Raw genomic sequence first — 21,834 nt, 5'->3', positions numbered from 1 at the left:
CCTGACAAGAGACGCATGGACCAGTAGGCATGTCCACAAAAAGTTACGTGTCCATTACGGCGCACTGGGTTAATGTGTTGGATGCATGGTCCACAGGGGACAGCCTACAAAGTCTGTCTGCAGTCCCTAATTCCAATTTTCCTCCGCTGACCACACCACTGCTGCCCGTGTACCCCTGGAACCAATTTTACAGTGTCTACAGCCTAATTTTGTTATGTTAGGCCTACTACGCCTGTCTGCGGTCCCTCCTTCCAATACTCGTCCACTGACCACACCACTGCTGCCCGTGGACCCCTGGAACCTATTTTTAATTGCATAGAGCATCCTTTTTTTAATAGTAGGCGTACAAAGTCTGTCTGCGGTCCACTATTGAAATTGTCCTCCACTGCCCAGAGCACTGCTGCTTGTTTACCCCTGTAACTTTTTTAAGCTGCAGTGAGCCACATTTTTGGGTTAAGTCCTACTACCTGTGTCTGTCTGCGCCACTCAATTCAGCTGTGTTCTTTTGAAAAAAGCTGAGCGTCAATAGTCTTGTTTTTCAGCCTATAGGAATTTTAAAACTGCATTGGGAGTACAACTTTGGTAGGGCCTACTAACGTTGTCTGCCTCCCCAAGGTGTGCCCCAGGTTTCCTCGCCATTGCTTCGATCTTAATGCTCTCGTTTAGTAGTTGTTGGGAACTACACTGCATTAGGCCTACAAATTGGGTATGGGGTGTAGAGAGATGGTGTGTTCCACTCCAAGGTGTTCCCCAGGTTTCCTCTCCATTGCTTCGATCTTCATGCTCTCGTTTAGTAGTTGTTGGAAACTACACTGCATTAGGCCTACAAATTGGGTATGGGGTGTAGAGAGATGGTGTGTTCCACTCCAAGGTGTTCCCCAGGTTTCCTCTCCATTGCTTCGATCTTCATGCTCTCGTTTAGTAGTTGTTGGAAACTACACTGCATTAGGCCTACAAATTGGGTATGGGGTGTAGAGAGATGGTGTGTTCCACTCCAAGGTGTTCCCCAGGTTTCCTCGCCAATGCTTCGATCTTCATGCTCTCGTTTAGTAGTTGTTGGAAACTACACTGCATTAGGCCTACAAATTGGGTATGGGGTGTAGAGAGATGGTGTGTTCCACTCCAAGGTGTTCCCCAGGTTTCCTCTCCATTGCTTCGATCTTCATGCTCTCGTTTAGTAGTTGTTGGAAACTACACTGCATTAGGCCTACAAATTGGGTATGGGGTGTAGAGAGATGGTGTGTTACACTCCAAGGTGTTCCCCAGGTTTCCTCTCCATTGCTTCGATCTTCATGCTCTCGTTTAGTAGTTGTTGGAAACTACGCTGCATTAGGCCTACAAATTGGGTATGGGGTGTAGAGAGATGGTGTGTTCCACTCCAAGGTGTTCTCCAGGTTGCCTTTCCTGAGCTTCGATCTTCTGGCTCTCGTTTAGTAGTTGTTGGAAACTACACTGCATTAGGCCTACAAATTGGGTATGGGGTGTAGAGAGATGGTGTGTTACACTCCAAGGTGTTCCCCAGGTTTCCTCTCCATTGCTTCGATCTTCATGCTCTCGTTTAGTAGTTGTTGGAAACTACGCTGCATTAGGCCTACAAATTGGGTATGGGGTGTAGAGAGATGGTGTGTTCCACTCCAAGGTGTTCTCCAGGTTGCCTTTCCTGAGCTTCGATCTTCTGGCTCTCGTTTAGTAGTTGTTGGAAACTACACTGCATTAGGCCTACAAATTGGGTATGGGGTGTAGAGAGATGGTGTGTTACACTCCAAGGTGTTCTCCAGGTTGCCTTTCCTGAACTTCTATCTTCAGGCTCTCATTAAATTGTGGTTAAATGGAACAACTGCATTTGGCGTACTAGTTGGTTTGGGGCCTACTATCGGTGTCTGCCACTCCTTGCTGTTCTCCTGGTTTCCTGTCCTGAAATTCCATTTTCAGGCTTTCGTTAAGTAGTTGTTAATGTTAGACTGCATTTGGCCTACTAGTTGGGTTGGGGCCTACTATCGGTGTCTGCCACTCCTTGCTGTTCTCCTCCACTGAACAAAGCTGTGCCGCCTGTTTACTACGGTTGCCAATTTTGAACTGCATTTCGACTACTTACTGATTTGGGCCTACTCTCTGTGTCAGCCTCTCATTCCAGTTGTCCTCCACTGCAATGCCCCCTGGTTAGTCCTGTGTTACCAATTTTGAACTGCATTTAGCCAACTTTATTCTTTGGGCCTATATCTGTGTTTCCTCCTCATCCTGCCCATTGCCCAGCCAGTGATAGATGAGTCTGCTGGTACATTGACCCATAACGCAAAATTCCCCATGCACGCTACACAGCAAGATTGTGACCCTGCTGAAAGTCAGGTTCCTCTTCCCGCATACCATACCACCTTACACGGGGACAAAGAGGAAGGTGCAGATGAAAGTGCAGGTTCCTTCATCAGGTGGGGGGAGGAATACTAGTTGGCGACGTCAATGGCACAGGGCCTCTCATAGTACGCAAAAGTGTTGCTGCCGGTGGGAGGCGCCCCCGCCGTGCAAACACACCGCTGTACTTTGAGGGGCCCTGTGCCAGTGCCAATGCCAACGAGTGGGCCCCCCCTGCTTGCTCAGGATCACAGCACTTGCAAAGTTGAAATACTTACCTCTCCCTGCTCCACTGCCGTGACGTGGTCCAGATTTACTGGGCCCACTAATTACTTGAACCAGCCCTACCCCCCACAACTTTAGCCAAATGACCCCCAATTTCAAATGCCTTCCAATTATTATAAGCTAAATTACGATTGACAAGCTTCTGTAACAAGAATGGATGTTTTTGCCATTAAAATGGGCAGTGTAGGTGTTTTCCTGGCCTCCACTCACTGCCGACTTTGCTCCCCCATTGACTTGCATTGGGTTTCGTGTTTCGGGCGATACCCGACTTTTCGCCATAATCGGCCGATTCCACTCGACTTGACTTCTAAGATAGTCGGGTTTCGCGAAACACGACTCGACTCTAAAAAGGTCAAGGTCGCTCAACCCTATGTATAGGTAATCTGACCTGGTGACAGTGAGGCTGTATCTTCTTTCTGTGATGTTTTTACACTGTACATGGGCATAAATCTGCCAATCAGTGGTGTGGGCAGAGTTACACAGAGCTCAGCATTCAGAGAACTGCTACATCTGCAGTAGATAAAATAGTAATTTTACAAAAATGACAGCAGACAGCCCAATAAGTGACACATACTTAGAATCAAGTTCTCTGCCCCGACATTACGCTGCTCTCAGATGGGGTAACAAAAACCTGGTGAGAGATTCCCTTTATCTAGAACATTCTACTTCGCTGCATCCTTTCCTGAAAAACCGAGATTATTATTGTCGTGTATATATCAAAGACCCTAAGAATGTGCTGCAGGAAGGCAAGGGCGGATGTGCTGGAAAGAGAGGATGCGTTGTAGTGAGTGAGGTGATAGCTCTGCTGCTGTGTAAAGAGAATTTTTCTGTGCAGGAGAATGGCGGTAGGATTCACCAATTATATAGTTTGGGGGCCACAGTAGCTGTTTACCCGGGCGCCAAATTCTAGGATGGCTTAAAATTTGAAGCCTGTGCTATGGTCAATATAATCCAGGATGGCAGCACCAGCCAATAGGGAATCATCACTGAGTGTCTGGCAAGTACCGATTGTATTAGAAGCGCATGGGAGCAGTGAGTGCCAGATGCACGGAAAGCATTAGCTTCAGAGTACAGCAACTCACCTACTGCTGACTGGAGTACGTATGCAGAGCGCAGCATAGTAGTGCAGTGCCCCAGGGTCCTGGTCGTTGCAGTAATATCATTCTCCTCTAAGGGGGAGTGATGTTAAGTTTGAAGGCAATAAAGGAGAACTCTTTACCAGGTAACACCAACACACAACACTTTTCACACTCCAGTCCACCAGGGGGAGCCATGCTTCTATTTCTTTGGGCACTCTTCACAATTAGGTAAAACTGGTGGTCTGGAAAGGAAGTTAGTCAGAAGCTGGCTGGGCTTCACCCAGTTAGCTGCTATCTGAGCTCCGCTCAGGTAGTTGGTCCCTGACAGGGGTGGGATCCTGTCAGAGGCCTAGACAGAAGGCCACGGAGCTGCGCCTGCCCCAAGTGCGACAGTTCCTAAGAAAGAGACACGAACAGCGAACTGTATTGTATAGCGTGAGAAGAAGTCATAGCAAAAGGAGAGGAAACCAGAAAGAGTTCTGCCCTACATAGGTTGCCTCCTTCTGAGGCGCAGGATCCGGTAGCCGGAACACCGAGGGAGCCACAGTCCTTTATGCCTTGCTCCAGAGACCGGCAGGACAGCTAATTTCAAGTTACTGATCCGCCCTATACCCAGGAGGTACGGTGGCAATTTGTGGGGGCTGGGGCGTGCTATAGTCCCTGTAAAAAGCCTCAGGCCACCAGTCATATGGGTTTGTCCTATCCATCTGGGGGACAGAGAGAGACACAACATCTAGAATATCTACAATAGTTGTGAGGACCTTTGTTATGGACCTGGCGGTTAGGAGCACCCGGAACGACCTGATGGTTAAACTCGCACAGGACAAGCTCTGGGAAGTGGGAGCTCTGCTGACCGCAGCCCCTAATCCTATCACACAACTAGAAATAGCTGTGGAGCGTACCTAACACGACCTAGACGCCTCTTCACAGCCTAAGAGCTATCTAGCCCTAAAGATAGAAAATAAAGCCTACCTTGCCTCAGAGAAATTCCCCAAAGGAAAAGGCAGCCCCCCACATATATTGACTGTGAGTTAAGATGAAAGTCACAAACACAGAAATGAAACAGGTTTCAGCAAAGGGAGGCCCGACTTACTAAACAGACTGAGGATAGGAAAGGTATCTTTGCGGTCAGCACAAAACCCTACAAAAAGAGCACGCAGAGTGTGCAAAAAGACCTCCGCACCGACTCACGGCGCGGAGGTGCCACTCTGCATCCCAGAGCTTCCAGCTAGCAAAGCAAGGTCATGATAGCCAGCTGGACAAGGAAACAATGAACAAATAATAAACTAGCAGGGACTTGGCTTCTGCTGGAGTAGACAGGTCACCAGAAAGATCCAAGAGCGAACTGACCAGTACAAGAACATTGACAGCTGGCATGGAGTAACGATCTGAGTGGAGTTAAATAGAACAGCCAGCCAAAGAATAAACTACGTCACCTGTGGAAGGAACCTCAGAAGCAGCAGCTCCACTCACAGCCACCAGAGGGAGTCCATGGACAGAACTCGCCGAAGTACCATTCATGACTGTTGTGAATTCTGTGGCTGAGTTCACTTCTGTGGTCACAAGTGGTATTGCAGTCTCTGGGCTTCCTCCCTCAGGTGTTTTGGTGAGCTCGTTGGCTGCCTTGCTATTTAGCTCCACCTGAGTCTGTCTTCCTTGCTCCTTGTCAATGTTCCAGTGTTGGATCTGAGCTACTGCATCTTTCCTTGGGCCTGCTGCTCTGCTAGATAAGTGCTTCTAGTTTGTTTTCTGTTTTTTCTGTCCAGCTTGCTATTAACTTTTGCTGGAAGCTCTGAGAAGCAAAGGGGTGCACCGCCGTGCTGTTAGTTCGGCACGGTGGGTCTTTTTGCCCCTTTGCGTGGTTTTCGTTTTAGGGTTTTTTGTAGACTGCATAGTTCTCTTTGCTATCCTCGCTCTGTCTAGAATATCGGGCCTCACTTTGCTGAATCTATTTCATTCCTACGTTTGTCTTTTCATCTTGCTAACAGTCATTATATGTGGGGGGCTGCCTATTCCTTTGGGGTATTTCTCTGAGGTAAGTCAGGCTTGTATTTCTATCTTCAGGCTAGTCAGCTCCTCAGGCAGTGCCGAGTTGCATAGGTAGTTGATAGGCGCAATCCACTGCTGCTTATAGTTGTGTGAGGATAGATCAGGTACTGCAGTCTACAGAGATTCCACGTCTCAGAGCTCGTCCTATTGTTTTTGGTTATTGCCAGATCTCTGTATGTGCGCTGATTACTGCACGCTGTGTTGCCTGTTTGCCAGCCATAACACATGACCACAGGAGGGAGTTCGATAACAGAATTCACAACAGACCTTATGAGAAGCTCAGCAATAAGGTACTACAAAATCCAGGCGCTAGAGGAAGGCTACTGATTTCCACCTGGATAAGGTGACTCTGGATTTGCCTTCAGACCGGCCGGACTCTGCCTGCCCTGTGATCTGGTGCTCTGGACTGTGGATGCTGAAGCTGTTGTGAATTCTGCTCTTGGGTTCCCTCCAGTGGTTGTAGCTGGGAATGCAGTTGTCTCCGAGTCACAGTCCTGGCCAGGTGTATGTGCTAATTGCTGTTCTGACTGGGATATTTAAGTGTGCAGGATTCATTAGCCTTGGCCAGTTGTCAATTTTCTTTGGAAGTATTGGATCTCTGCCTGGCCTCACCTGCTTAGCTGCCAGTTCAGCAAAGATAAGTGTTTATTTCTTTTTCTGAAGCACACTTGTTGTGTGCTTATTTTCAGTGCTGATCTTTTGTTTCTATTTGATCAAGCTTTGACTGTGTTAGTTGCTTTTCTCAGTCTGGTTGGATTTTCTGGAGTTGCAGTTATACTCTCCACATCTTTAGTTAGGTGGTGGAGTTTTGTATTTTCTGCTGTGGATATTTTTGTAGTATTTTTATGCTGACCGCTTAGTATCCTGTCCTGTCCTTTTCTATTTAGCTAGAAGTGGCCTCCTTTGCTAAGCCTGTTTTCTGCCTGCGTGTGTCTTTTCCTCTCCAACTCACAGTCATTATTTGTGGGGGGCTGCCTATCCTTTGGGGGTCTACTCTGAGGCAAGATAGTTTTCCTATTTCCATCTTTAGGGGTATTTAGTTCTCCGGCTGTGTCGAGGTGTCTAGGTTTTGTTAGGCACACCCCACGGCTACTTCTAGTTGCAGTGTTAAGATCAGGGTTTGCGGTCCGTATAGTTACCACCTACTCCAGAGAAAGTTTTCATGCTGCTCCAAGGCCACCTGATCATAACATGAAACCTTCAGTAAAGGTAAAGAGACTGCTACCTTGTGTCCTCGTTCTTCACTGCGCCTCACACCATCCACCATCTACACTCTGGGAAGCCCTGGGGACATACTTCACCTGTGGGAAGGTACACCATCTAGCTGCCATAACATCACCCCAGCGGACCCCTAAGCAGCGTCGGTCGACCTGACCGAATACCACAGGTGGCGTCATGAACATTTCCCCTTTAAAGACCTTTCCCTTTTACTGTGGACGTCCCTAGGGCCACGGACCGGGTCAGCCACCATGACATTCCCCTTGAGAACTGAAAGGACCTGGTACCGAGTACCCCACTGCCCTATGGGGGCGATCCAGTAGACATGACTCATAAGCATAGGCGCTTTCTTATCTTAGTCACTGCTTGTACAGAGCGCAGCAGCAGGACCTCTGCGCAGCTGTATAGGTAGCAATAGAGATACCATATAACAGGCTGTGCAGTGTCTTAAGGTTTTGTCCCTCGGACAATTTTGAGTTTTCCTGATAGATTTTTTCATGCTGATTTCAGAAATGACTTCAGATTTTTCCTATGACGTAAGGTTTTTGAGAAATTATACGAAACATTATAATATTCTGTTATATTTCTAAAAACTCATATATGAACTTTTTCTGAAACAGTATATTCTGAATTTTCCACTGAGATAACATAAATCTCTGATCTACACATATGCAAGCACTTATTATGCAAATTCTGCGCAGGCGCAGTGAATCATTCAGCTGATCGGGTATGGAGCATACCACATCTCCTGGGCAGGGGAGGAATCAAAAGACAATACCGAAATTACAGCAGGGGATCACTGAGTATTCATTTTGTGAGGTAAAATATTTCACTGACTGTTTTTAAACAATATTTTACCTCACAAAATGTATCCTCTGCGATCTCAAGAGAGCACAGACGGGAGATGTCAGCGCATGGGGAAAGAGCGAGTGGATAGGAGGGTGAGCACATGGGGGAGAGATTCTCAACCCTGCAAAGCCTGTCCTCATCGTGACATTACCGCCCTCCATTTAGTTACTATCATATATGCGATTTACCTGAATACTTTTCATTTTAAAAACTGAAGATTTATTTCGAAGTTTCGCTGGCGACTGTTCATTGACTCGTCAGTTTTAAGCCTGAAGGCTGTTTTACTACACAACGGAAATATCTATCCTTCTATACCTATTGGACATGTCGTACAGATGAAAGAAATGTATGAGAATATGTAGTTACTGTTGACCCACATTAATTATAAAAATTATAACTGGATGATCTAAAAGTTGTTGCACTTCTTCTTGGATGGCAGCTTGGATATAGCAAGTGTTGTTTTATTTGTAAGTGGGACAGTTGTGCACGAGAAATGCACTATTTCAGAAAGGACTGGCCACTCCGCGAAAACCTGGTTGCTGGACAGAAGAATGTTAAACACAATCCTCTCGTTGATCAGCAAAGATATGTCTCCCTCCTTTGAATATTTAACTTGGGCTTATGAAGAATTTTGTCAAAGCAATGAACAAAGAATCGGAAGCCTTTTCTTACTTGTGACACGATAAGCATGTCGAGGTGAGGAGACTTAAAGCCGCAATGCTCCTCTGGGAAATATGCAAATTGTCTCTTCAGAGAGGAAGAGGACTAGAACTCTAGTGCCACCTATTGGAAGTAGCAATCCTAACAGTCAATGTCGACTCTTTAACGGGCCTTGTCACATGACTTAGGATAATAGCCAAACCAGAATCTCAAATTGCAGACACTGTGTTTCGGGGTACTGCCCCTCGTCAGTGCAAAGTGGAGATCTGGTTTGGCTGATTGAGAGGCGTCTGACCGGGATCAAAGAAGTATCATTTCTCCTTGCGGCTTTAAGTCTCCTTACCTCGACATGCTTATCATGTCACTCTCCACAAGGCGTAGCGATAAAAAAATCAAACGCCAAAATTACGTTTTTTGGTCGCCACAACATTGCATTAAAATGCAACAACAGGCAATCAAAAGAACGTTTTTGCACAAAAGTGGCATCATTAAAAATGTCAGCTCAGCCCGCAAAAAATAAGCCCTAACACAGCCATATTGATGGAAAAATAAAAAGTTATGGCTCTAGAGAGAAGGAGAGCAGAAAACAAGAAATCGAAAAAAGCTCCGGTCATGAAGGGGTTAAAAACCTTACATGATACAGACTTTTGGAGCACATATTCATGTTCAGCATATCAAAATCTGTCAGATACAAAAAAAAATTTTCAGGGGACAAGAACTTCCCTGAAATTTGTTGCGCAGTGTAATTATTAGGTTCAGACTGGTCTTTATAGCAGCTCTGTCATGACAAACAAGGAAGGCATCAGCAGATCCCCAACTGTTATGGGAACCTATTGGTAGAAGGTCCAGACAGGTCTGTCTGGACCTTGGTCTGTCTCTAGAAGGATGTCTCTAAAATGATAACAGCAAATATGATAGCAGAAATATGCCAGAAAATTAACCCCCTGCTATAGATGCTTCATTTTTATTTTTATTTTTGCTATGCTTTGTTATTGCTATCAATCTGACAACTTATCTGCTTCATTCTCAGGTATGTCCGCTGGCTGCTACCCCAATCCCATCATCATCACCCAACTTTCCTGATCTTCCTCACCGTGCTATTCCTTCCTGGTATGTCGGCTAGCTGCTACCCCAATCCTATCACCATCACCCAACTTTCCTGATCTTTCTCACCTTGCTATTCCTTCCTGGCATGTCCGCTGACTGCCACCCCAATCACATCACCATCACCCAACTTTCCTGATCTTCCTCACCGTGCTATTACTTTCTGGTATGTCCGCTGGCTGCTACCCCAATCCCATTACCATCACCCATCTTTCCTGATCTTCCTCACGCTGCTATTCCTTCCTGGTATGTCCGCTGGCTGCTACCCCAATCCCATCATTATCACCCAACTTTCCTGATCTTCCTCACCATGCTATTACTTCCTGGTATGTCTGCTTGCTGCTATGACTTTTTTTCCCACCCTTCCCCTGCATGTTTTCTCATTTTAATTCCTTGATGCCAATACACGGTTTGGCTTTATCTTTCCATTTGGATCTATTTCCCCTTGCATTTTCCCTTCTGACTTCTAATTAATTCCCTCCTGTGTCTGTGACCAGTCTTCCTGCTGCCCCTCCCTCCTGATCACACCTGGCCTATTTCATGAGCACTTAGCCTGTTATAAATTCAGAGACACAGGTCTTTCTGGACCGTGGTCTGTCTCTAAAAGGATAACAGCAAATATGATAGTAGAAATATGCCAGAAATGAGCCAGAAGTGAACAGAAGGTAAGACTAACCACTGTTAATAAGTGTGCTAAATTTCATTCCCTTTCCGCCACACTTTTTCTCATCATGCTGACATACGCTCTAACTGTTTTGGCTCCATTACTCCTCAGTCTCCTTTGCTATCCTCAAACCCTAGCACTCCCTAACCAAGTAATAATCTCTCCTTCCCTCCTGCCTCCCCACCTGACCTCCTCCGCTGACCTGCTCCTCAACCTCAGATCTCTCCTAATAAACCACAAAACAAGCCGCCCACTCTCTTTCTCCCACCTACTCTGTCTCTCTCTGCTTCTCCTCACTGCTGGAGACATATCTCCCAACCCTGGGCCCCCACAGCTCATACCTCCTATTACTACCCCCTCCTATCGCTCCCAACCCAATATAAACACCTGAAATCTTGCCCACCTCAAATCCGTGCACATGATGCCCACCCCCCTGCACCCTCTCTCTGGATCACTATGGAATGCCCGCCCTATCTACAATAAACTCCATGTGATTCACGACCCCTTTATCTCTCGTAATCTTTTCTTTCTGGGCATCACCGAAACATGGCTGACACCCTCTGACACAGCCTCCCCTGCTGCACTATGTTACGGTGGCCTCCACTTCACCCACACTCCTCGCCCTTGCAACAAACATGGTGGAGGAGTGGGCCTTCTCCTTTCTTCTAACTGTACCTTTAACCCAATCCCACCTCTACCCTCCCTTATACTGCCCTCTTTTGAAGTCCACTCTGTCCGCATCTACTCCCCCTACAACCTCCAAATTGCCATCATATACCAACCTCCGGGCCCGACCACTGCCTTTATTGACCAATTCTCCACCTGGCTCCTTCACTTTCTGTCTGCTGACATTCCCACCATCATCATGGGTGACTTCAACATCCCCATTGACACCCACCAGTCAGCAGCCTCCAAACTCCTGTCCCTTACTTCATCCTTTGGACTTACTCAATGGTCCTCTTCAGCCACCCACACAGACGGACACACGTTAGACCTGGTCTTCACCCGTTTATGTGCCTTATCTAACTTCACAACCTCCCCTCTCCCTCTATCTGACCACCATCTACTCACTTTCTCATCCCTGTCCTCCTCACCTGTCACCCATGTCCAGCACCATGCGCACCCACGCAGGAACATCGAACACCTAGACACCAACACACTCTCTGACTCTATCCTACCACTGTCTTCTATATCCTCACTCCATGACACAGACACTGCAACTGCTTTCTACAATGCCACTCTTGCATCAGCTATTGACACGGTCGCACCTGTCATGCATAGCAGAGTGCGACGAACCAATAGACAACCCTGGTACAATAACATCGCTAAAAAGCTTCGGCAAGTATCCAGAATTGCAGTACGGCGTTGGAAGAAAATGCATTCACAAGATGATTTCACTGCAGTCAAACAAGCAACACTGGCATTCAAATCAGCTCTCACATCTGCTAACAGGCCTACTTCACAAGCCTCATATCTTCCATATCCCACAACCCCAAACAGTTGTTCAACACTTTTAACTCCCTCCTCCGCCCACCACTGCCCCCTCCGAGTTCCCTAATCGTTGCCGAGGACTTTGCCATGCACTTCAAAAATAAGATAGACCTAACAAGGCAAGTCTTTGTTGTCCAACCACCACAACCCCTTTGTATGAGAGACCAATGCCCAAACCCCATAACTTCACTCTCCAAAATCTCTGAAGGGGAGCTTGCTCATATTCTCTCCAAATCACACCTCACCACTTGTGCACTTGACCCCATCCCATCCCATCCCACCTCCTCCCCAACCTCACCACCACACTAATCCCATCCCTTACCCATCTCTTCAACCTTTCACTAACTTCTGGTACCTTCCCCTCTGCCTTCAAACATGCCACAATCACACCTATCCTCAAAAAGCCAGCCCTTGACCCAAACGGTATGTCCAGCTATCGCCCCATATCTTTGCTCCCATTTGCTTCCAAACTCCTTGAGCAGCATGTCCATGCTGAACTTTCCTCTCACTTTGCATCTAACTCTCTCTTCGACAACCTACAATCTGGCTTCCGTCCCCACCATTCCACTGAGACTGCCTTGACCAAAATTACTAGCGACTTACTTACAGCCAAAGCTAGCAGACAATTCTCTATACTCCTCCTAGACCTGTCCTCTGCCTTCGACACAGTTGACCACTGCCTCCTACTACAGATCCTCTCTTCCTTTGGGGTCAAATACCTTGCCCTATCTTGGATCTCCTCATACCTTGCCAACCGCACATTTAGCGTTTCCTACTCCCATACTACCTCTTCATCTCGCCCCCTCTCTGTTGGAGTCCCCCAAGGCTCTGTCCTAGGATCCTTACTCTTCTCAATCTATACACTCGGCCTGGGACAACTCATAAGGTCCTATGGCTTCCAGTACCATCTATATGCCGATGACACTCAGATCTACCTCTCTGGCCCAGATGTCACCTCTCTGCTCTCCAGAATCCCAGAGTGTCTATCAGCCATATCCTCCTTCACCTCTCGCTTCTTCAAGCTCAATGTGGACAAATCTTCCCTACCTGATCTATCTATCAAAATAAATGAAATCACACTTTCCCCTGTCTCCAGAATCCGCTGCCTTGGAGTAACCCTTGACTCTGTCCTGTCCTTCAAACCGCACATCCAAGCTCTCGCCACCTCCTGTCGTCTCCAGCTCAAAAATATTTCCAGCATCCATCCTTTCCTCAACCCACACTCTACCAAAATGCTCGTGCTTGCCCTAATCATCTCCCGCCTCGACTACTGCAACATACTACTCTGTGGCCTACCTTCTAACACTCTCGCACCCCTCCAGTCCATCCTTAACTCTGCTGCCTGACTAATTAATCTCTCTCCTCGCTACACTCCTGCTTCACCTCTTTGCAAATCCCTTCACTGGCTCCCAATTTCCCAGTGTATCCAGTTTAAATTACTAACACTGACCTACAAAGCCATCCATAACCTTTCTCCTCCGTATATTTCTACACTAATCTCTCAATACCTTCCCTCACGTAATCTCCGGTCTTCCCAAGACCTCCTCCTCTCCTCCATGCTTATTCGCTCCTCACTCAATCGCTTCCAAGACTTCTCCCGAATATCACTCATCCTCTGGAATTAAGTGCCCCAACACATCTGGTTATCCACTACTTTTGGATCCTTCAAAAGAAACCTGAAAACCCACCTCTTCAAGGAAGCTTATAGCCTGTAAAGACCACACGGCCACCTCAACACCATTGGAGCTACTGCAACCCTCGACCTACTGTCTCCTTCCCCATAATTCTCTAGAATGTAAGCCCGCAAGGGCAGGGTCCTCTTCCCTCTGTACCAGTCTGTCATTGTTAGTTTTGTTTACTGTAAGTGATATTTGTATTTTGATGTAACCCCTTCTCATGTACAGCACCATGGAATTAATGGTGCTATATAAATTAATAATAATAATAATAATAATAATAATGGAAGGTATGTAGATAAGGAGAATAATGTGAGTGAATTTGCTGAAAGCAAAAAACAATATTTTTAGTGCCACATGGTGTGAGTCGCATGACTGATACTTTTATCAACTGAGAAACTTGCCATGTGTCTTACTGCATTGGATGCAGAAGTTGTAACACATGTTATGTAGGCTGCATAAAAAATGTATTACTCAACAGCTAATAACAAATATTAATAATAAGATTAAGTCATACTTTGGTACAGTTAAACATTTTGCTCCAATGCACAATTGTGACTATCAACCTGATTTTTTTTGGAATAGACAAAGGTAGATGTCCGAACTGTGAAGGAAGTTGGCAGACACATCTTATACTACGCAAAGCATTTTGGATATTACTGCTTAATACCAAATATCCAAGCGCTATGTATTTTAGGAACGATTTTTTTTATCTATTAACTATGAACGTATCTACATTTATCAGTATTACTGTTTTTTGTTTGACATGTTTTCTTGGTTTGCATATATATTACGTAAATGATATGTCTTTCTACACAGCTGACTCCCATGATCATTTTTTATATACTATAGTTGCATGTACCAAAAGCGTGACAGTTGTTTACTAGTCATGTGGATTTCTGACTACATGACCAACCATATCTTGGGTACTGAAAAGAGAGAAACCCCAAATATGATGGTGCTATAGATGACTGAGGGCCACAACCTGACCTCCTAGGCCAATGTCACCAGTGCCACAGGTTGTTCACCCCTGCTCTAGAAAATGCCCTATATATTAAGCCACAGAGTTTTTAGCTGCTAAACAACTGGATTATTCTGGATTATTAGACTTCCTTGAGAACCATATGTCAAATTGAAAAAATACAAGTGGTAAAATCTGACACTTTCAGTGTCTTATCAATTTCATGGGCAAAAAATGTTTAATTATACAGTCAGTGTCTTAAAAAAGTGTTCAAACCATGTAATATTTTCAACATTTTTACATACTATATCCACAAATTTAAATGTAATTTATTAGTATTTTAGGTGATAAACCAACACAAGTTAGTAAGTATTTGAAAAGTGTAAAGGAAATGAGACATGGCAAAAAGCCATGTTGGAAACACAGCCAGGATGTGTAAGAAGTTGTTCTGGTTAGACAAGACCAAAGTAGGACTTGTTGGGCTAAATGCAAAACGTTATGTGTGGCGGAAAACTAATACCGCACATCACCACCATAAAAACACCATTCCCACCATCAAATATGGTGGTGGCCGCCTCATGCTATGGTGATGCTTGTCTTCTGCAGGTACAGGGAAGCTGATTGGAGTTGCTGCAAAGGTGGGTAGAGCTATATACAGGGAAATCCTGTAGTCAAAACTGTTAGGCTTGAGACAGGGACACAGGTTCACCCTAAACATACGGACAGAGCCACAATGGAATTATTTAGATCAAAAGTGTATTCATGTGTTTGAATGGAATAATCAAAGTCCAGACCTAAATCTCATTGAGAATTTGTGGCAATCTCACTGAGGTAGAGTTAAGCTAGTTTGCAAAAAGAAGGGGCAAACGTTTCAGCCATTAGATGTGCAAAGCTGGTAGAGGCATACCCTGAAGGACGTGGAGCAGTAATTGCAAAGAAAGGAGGTCCTACAAAGTATTGTCTTAAGGGGCTGAATACAAATGTGCATCACAATTTTCAGATTTATATTTTTTAAATTATTAAAAAACCATGAATCATTTCCTTCACATTTCACAAATACAATTTGTGTTGGTATGTCACATAAAATCCCAATAAAATGCATTAAAGTTTGTCGGTGCAATGTCAAAAATGTGCAATGTGAAAAAATGTGGAAAAGTTCACAGAGCATAAATAGTTTTTCAAGGTACTGTGTAGTCACAGATGTAAAATATTACTTAGTTACCTCCATGTCCTCTCTTGTGATAAATAAATTGGTATTTGTGCCATCATTTGACAAAAGTTGCTGAATTTTTTCTGCTATTTCATTAAAAATAGAATCGTCTTCAGTTTTTGGACTGGCCCCAGCCTCTAACTCAGCTTCGTTCTCTTGTTTCATCATGAGCTTTCTTGATGAACCCAGCTTTCTTCCCTTCTGTCTTTTTCGATCCATGATTTAATGATGTTTAGGCACCTATTTGTAATAGAAAATAAGAGGATTATAATTACAGATTATTGGAGCCCATTGTGGTCAGTTTGAAAAATTGAATTTTTCTATACAAGAATATGGATGCCGCAGGTCACAGGAAGTTTTAAAAATATTATAAAATTGAGAAGGCCTTTAATATCTGATCAGTGAGGTTCTATCTGAAGGCATCTTCACTCATTGGTAAAATGAAGCATATTTGACCCCTTCATTTTTTTTGTATTTAGGGCTGCATTCACATTAATGTTGAGAATTCAGATATTCTATTCCGCATAAGGAACTGAAAAATGTAATTCATGCAAGTGATCAGATCCAACACATGAATTACCCCATCAATGCCAGATAGACGCCATTGATTTTTAATAATATAATAATGTGGTCTATCAGGTTTTCATTTTTTTACCAAAACAAAGCGATGAACACATGAACCTAAACTACAACTATCAGAGGCTCTAGTGAAGAACCCGGTGTATGCTTAGTTACGCCTCTCCAGCCTCTCCCCAGAATGTGGCATAGTGGTTCCACAACCATGTGCATAACAGACACCTGGGTCACAGCAACTAATTAGAAAAATCTGTCGAGGCCAAAAAGGGGCAGTTGGCACCATAACCTTTACCAAAACAGGTTGTGTGGCTGTTCGATAGGCTTACATAGCTACAAAAAGGTCCGAGAGCGGTCAGATGCTGGAAAAGGCCTGAGATGAGAAGATCCGTGACCAGCACCAGTAGAAGTCTGTGACCAGTGCCAATATAAGTCTGTAAGGAGCACCAGTAGAATTCCATAAGCAGCACCAGTAGAATTCCATAAGCAGTGCCAGTAGAAGACCGCAAGCAACTCCAGTAGCAACCTGTGACCTGATCCGAACCCAGCTCGGGAGACGATCCATCCGTAAAAGGGGACCGCTCCTGTGGGCTGTTACTTCCAGAGCAGAAGTACAGTAAAAGGTGTGGATTTGGGCTGTGCTTCAGCGAACAAAGAAGGCCAGTGTGACAAGCACACTGTATGCCCAGTGTCTCGCACATCTAGAACTTGCAGCCTAGTGGGAAATGCTGGTGACCCCCACTAGGGCCAGTGTAAAAATCAGAGGTGCTTGCAGAGACTACGATGGGAATGAGACTTGTGGTGAGAGTTACGCTCGTGAAGTTGAGACATAAATGCATTAACTGCTAGATAACAAGAACAGTGTATGTAATAAAAGATTGCACATATTTTGTATTTAGTCATATACACACATAGTCATATACACACACAGTTGTGCTCAAAAGTTTACATACCCCGGCAGAATTTTTGCTTTCTTGGCCTTTTTTCAGAGAATATGAATGATAACACCATAGTGTTTTCTCCACTCATGGTTAGTGGTTGGGTGAAGCCATTTATCGTCAAACTACTGTGTTTTCTCCTTCTAAATCATAATGCCAAATCAGGCAGGTGATTTTCTGTATTTGTTTTCTCATTTTGACTCTTATAGTTGTGATCTACCTATGATGTCGATTATAGGCCTCTCATCTTTTTAAGTGAGAGAATTTGCACAATTGGCTGCGGACTTAATACTTTTTTCCCCATTGTATATCAATGGGTTGGAAAGAGCTGACTGGGATGCTAAGAGTTAACCTCTCTCCTGCAATGTAACTACTTTGCACTCTTGGCCTAGGTGTGAAAGCAAACACCATGGGAACAACCTGTAGGCTATGAAAGATAAAAACTGGAATTGCAGAAGAATGACAACTGCTGAGCTGCACAGCTCTGTTAATGAAATAATTTCCATGATCGAATACTGCACATCCGTCCCCTATTGATTCACATAGGCAAAGGATATACAGTACACAGCTGCGACCACAATACAGTTGGCGGAATTATTGTCTGCAGCTCAGCAACTGAGCAGTTAGGCAATCAATGTTAAGGATAAGCAATCAATATTAAAGTACTAGACAACCCCTTTAATACACTTCTGGGCTTCATACAGTGTTTAGTCTGTCAAGTTACCACTCGTTCCTTTTTATTTAAATCTCAGATTAATAATAGTTTTCATGAAATTAATATCTTTGGCTCAGAGTTTCATAGTACACACTAAAACATTGCAATAAAATATTGTAAAATATGAAATGAAGCCAGAACATAGTATACAACACAAAAAGACTTGCCCAAGGTCTTAATTAAAATTTGGCTCCTCTGTAATAAAATAACATTCAGACAATGGCGCCATTTACAAGGCTCTTGGCAGAGAGATAATGTGAAATAAATGGAGCTGTAGTAAGTTGTGTTGTAATTGAGTGTAAAGATATATTGTTGTGTCAGATGGTGTGTAAAATTAGTCAAAGATATATTGTTGTGTCAGATGGTTTGTAAAATTAATCATTTTCTATTAAATGAATCCATCATCGTTACATAGAAATTATATCATATTGTGTGACTTGGCAAAAGTTAATGACATTCTTTCACATGGAGTCTCCTTACTGTGGTGATGAGCGAGTGCACTCGTTGCTCGAGTTTTCCCGAGCACACCCGGCGAGTATTTGTGACTGCTCAGAGATTTAGTTTTTGTTGACTCAGCTGCATGATTTACGGCTGCTAGCCAGCCTGAGTACATGTGGGGGTTGCCTGGTTTCAAGGGAATCCCCACATGTATTCAAGTTGTCTAACAGCTGTAAATCATGCAGCTGAGGCAACGAAAACTAAATCTCCAAGCAGTCACAAATACTCGGAGACCACCCGAGCGTGCTCTGGAAAACCCGAGCCACGAGTATACTCGCTCATCACTAATTATTAGCTTTACCAAGCATTCAATGTACAGTACATCTTTGCACAGAATTGTGTTTATTAATTTACTTCCTATATACTAAACAACTTCTAAACCATAGTCACCATTCTGCAGTGAAGATAGCAGACTGTCCATACATGTCTCACACTGAGCTTGAGACAAGATTTTGTGGGGACTTGTTCTTTTTTTCCCCAGTGTGTTGCTGCCTGCTTAATGTTAAGGAACTGCAACACAGAACTAGGATAGAAGGGGGAAAACTGACCCTGCACTGAGATTAGGCTGATACCCTACGATGGAGTGGGCGACCCATTCCTTGCGAATAAACCCATGGACGATCCTAAGTTAATCTCAAGCAAAGACCTATAGATAGGGGGAAAGAGGTCCCTAAAAGATCTAAGGACTGGGTATAAAAACGGGTCACCTCCTAACAGAAAACACAGAGACGGCTGCAGAAACCAACTGAAAACAGAAACTAAGGCTAGCAGAACCAGAGGTCCCAGAACTGCACAATATCAAACACAGAAAGCTAACAAAGCACCTAGCCAGAACTCTAGCGGATTAACACTGTTGTCCAGCAAGGAATGGGAGGTGCTGGGTAATAAAAGGTGATACAATCACCTGACCTAAGGCAACCCAGTTCCAGGGGAAAAAGACCAGCAGTCAGAAAACCACAACAAGATGGCGGATGGTCAAAAACAAAACAGATTCTAACACTTTTGACTGATCAGCGTCCGAAAGAGGAAGAAATACACGCCCCCAGCGAAATCTCTCTGGTCCTTTTAGGGTCTGTTATGCAATTGCCTAATGATAAAACTTGTATTTTGATATGAATAACTGGGACATTTGGCTTGGGGACAACTAGTGATGCACATTGCATAATATGTAAGAAATTGGGGGCAGTTTAGTATGGACAAATGTCGTGGCAGGTTCTTTTTAATTACATAAAACAAGTCATCCCTTGATTTTACTCCAATAGATATGTGGTTATTAGAGTTGAGCGACCTTGACCTTTTTAGAGTCGAGCCGGGTTTCGCGAAACCCGACTATCTCAAAAGTCGGGTCGAGTGAAATCGGCCGATTATGACGTAAAGTCGGGATCGACCGAAACACGAAACCCAATGCAAGTCAATGGGGCAGCATAGTCGGCAGTGAGTGGGGGCCAGGAAAACACCTAGAGTGCCCATTTTAATGTCAAAACCATCCATTCTTCTTAATGAAGCTTGTCAAGCGTAATTTACCTTATAATAATTGGAAGGCATTTGAAATTGGGGGTCATTTGGCTAAAGTTCTGGTGGGTAGGGCTGGTTCAAGTAATTAGTGGGCCCAGGAAATCTGGACCACGTCACGGCAGTGGAGCAGGGAGAGGTAAGTATTTCAACTTTGCAAGTGCTGTGAACCTGAGCAAGCAGGGGGGGCCCACTCGTTGGCATTGGCACTGGCACAGGGCCCCTCAAAGTACAGCGGTGTGTTTGCACGGCGGGGGCGCCTCCCACCGGCAGCAACACTTTTGCGTACTATGAGAGGCCCTGTGCCAGTGACGTCGCCAACTAGTATTCCTCCCCCCCACCTGATGAAGGAACCTGCACTTTCATCTGCACCTTCCTCTTTGTCCCCGTGTAAGGTGGTATGGTATGCGGGAAGAGCAACCTGACTTTCAGCAGGGTCACAATGTTGTTGTGTAGCGTGCACGGGGAATGTTGCGTTATGGGTCAATGTACCAGCAGACTCATCTATCACTGGCTGGGCAATGGGCAGGATGAGGAGGAAACACAGATATAGGCCCAAAGAATAAAGTTGGCTAAATGCAGTTCAAAATTGGTAACACAGGAATAACCAGGGGGCATTGCAGTGGAGGACAACTGGAATGAGAGGCTGACACTGAGAGTAGGCCCAAATCAGTAAGTAGTCGAAATGCAGTTCAAAATTGGCAACCGTAGTAAACAGGCGGCACAGCTTTGTTCAGTGGAGGAGAACAGCAAGGAGTGGCAGACACCGATCGTAGGCCCCAACCCAACTAGTAGGCAAAATGCAGTCTAACATTAACAACTACTTAACGAGCGCCTGAAAACGGAATTTCAGGACAGGAAACCAGGAGAACAGCAAGGAGTGGCAGACACCGATAGTAGGCCCCAAACCAACTAGTACGCCAAATGCAGTTGTTCCGTTTAACCACAATTTAATGAGAGCCTGAAGATAGAAGTTCAGGAAAGGCAACCTGGAGAACACCTTGGAGTGGAACACACCATCTCTCTACACCCCATACCCAATTTGTAGGCCTAATGCAGTGTAGTTTCCAAGAACTACTAAACGAGAGCCGGAAGATCGAAGCTCAGGAAAGGCAACCTGGAGAACACCTTGGAGTGGAACACACCATCTCTCTACACCCCATACCCAATTTGTAGGCCTAATGCAGTGTAGTTTCCAACAACTACTAAACGAGAGCATGAAGATCGAAGCATTGGCGAGGAAACCTGGGGAACACCTTGGAGTGGAACACACCATCTCTCTACACCCCATACCCAATTTGTAGGCCTAATGCAGTGTAGTTTCCAAGAACTACTAAACGAGAGCCGGAAGATCGAAGCTCAGGAAAGGCAACCTGGAAAACACCTTGGAGTGGAACACACCATCTCTCTACATCCCATACCCAATTTGTAGGCCTAATGCAGCGTAGTTTCCAACAACTACTAAACGAGAGCATGATGATCGAAGCATTGGCGAGGAAACCTGGGGAACACCTTGGAGTAGAACACACCATCTCTCTACAGTGGAACACACCATCTCTCTACACCCCATACCCAATTTGTAGGCCTAATGCAGCGTAGTTTCCAACAACTACTAAACGAGAGCCGGAAGATCGAAGCTCAGGAAAGGCAACCTGGGGAACACCTTGGAGTGGAACACACCATCTCTCTACACCCCATACCCAATTTGTAGGCCCAATGCAGCGTAGTTTCCAACAACTACTAAACGAGAGCCGGAAGATCGAAGCTCAGGAAAGGCAACCTGGGGAACACCTTGGAGTGTAACAAACCCTCTCTCTACACCACGGAAGGGCTGATTCTTAGGAAGGAAGGCTGTCGGAAAGAAGCAGGGCGCGTCCGAGGGTGATTATATTCTTATTAGGTATATACTCACCCTCGGACGCGCCCTGCTTCTTTATTTATAATGAATGTTTATTTGCAATGTGGTTTTGACTTACTCTATTTTTTTGGTAAATAATGATTTT

The 21,834-nt window shown here is 44.9% G+C and overlaps 1 protein-coding gene across 2 annotated transcripts in view; it reads right to left on the bottom strand.

Moving 5' to 3' along the window:
* Positions 1-21,834, bottom strand: part of LOC138673100 (EF-hand calcium-binding domain-containing protein 4B-like) — a 237,268-nt gene that overhangs the window by 197,721 nt on the left and 17,713 nt on the right. For both annotated transcript variants that reach the window (XM_069761704.1, XM_069761705.1), the window contains exon 2: positions 15,608-15,835. In XM_069761704.1, the coding sequence (XP_069617805.1) occupies positions 15,608-15,814 (207 nt within the window). In that variant the 5' untranslated portion in view covers positions 15,815-15,835. The remainder of the gene's footprint in view (positions 1-15,607; positions 15,836-21,834) is intronic.

The sequence above is a fragment of the Ranitomeya imitator genome, chromosome 3 (assembly GCF_032444005.1).
Source record: "Ranitomeya imitator isolate aRanImi1 chromosome 3, aRanImi1.pri, whole genome shotgun sequence".
In the NCBI taxonomy this organism is placed as follows: domain Eukaryota; kingdom Metazoa; phylum Chordata; class Amphibia; order Anura; family Dendrobatidae; genus Ranitomeya; species Ranitomeya imitator.
This window is presented reverse-complemented; position numbering and strand designations above follow the sequence as displayed.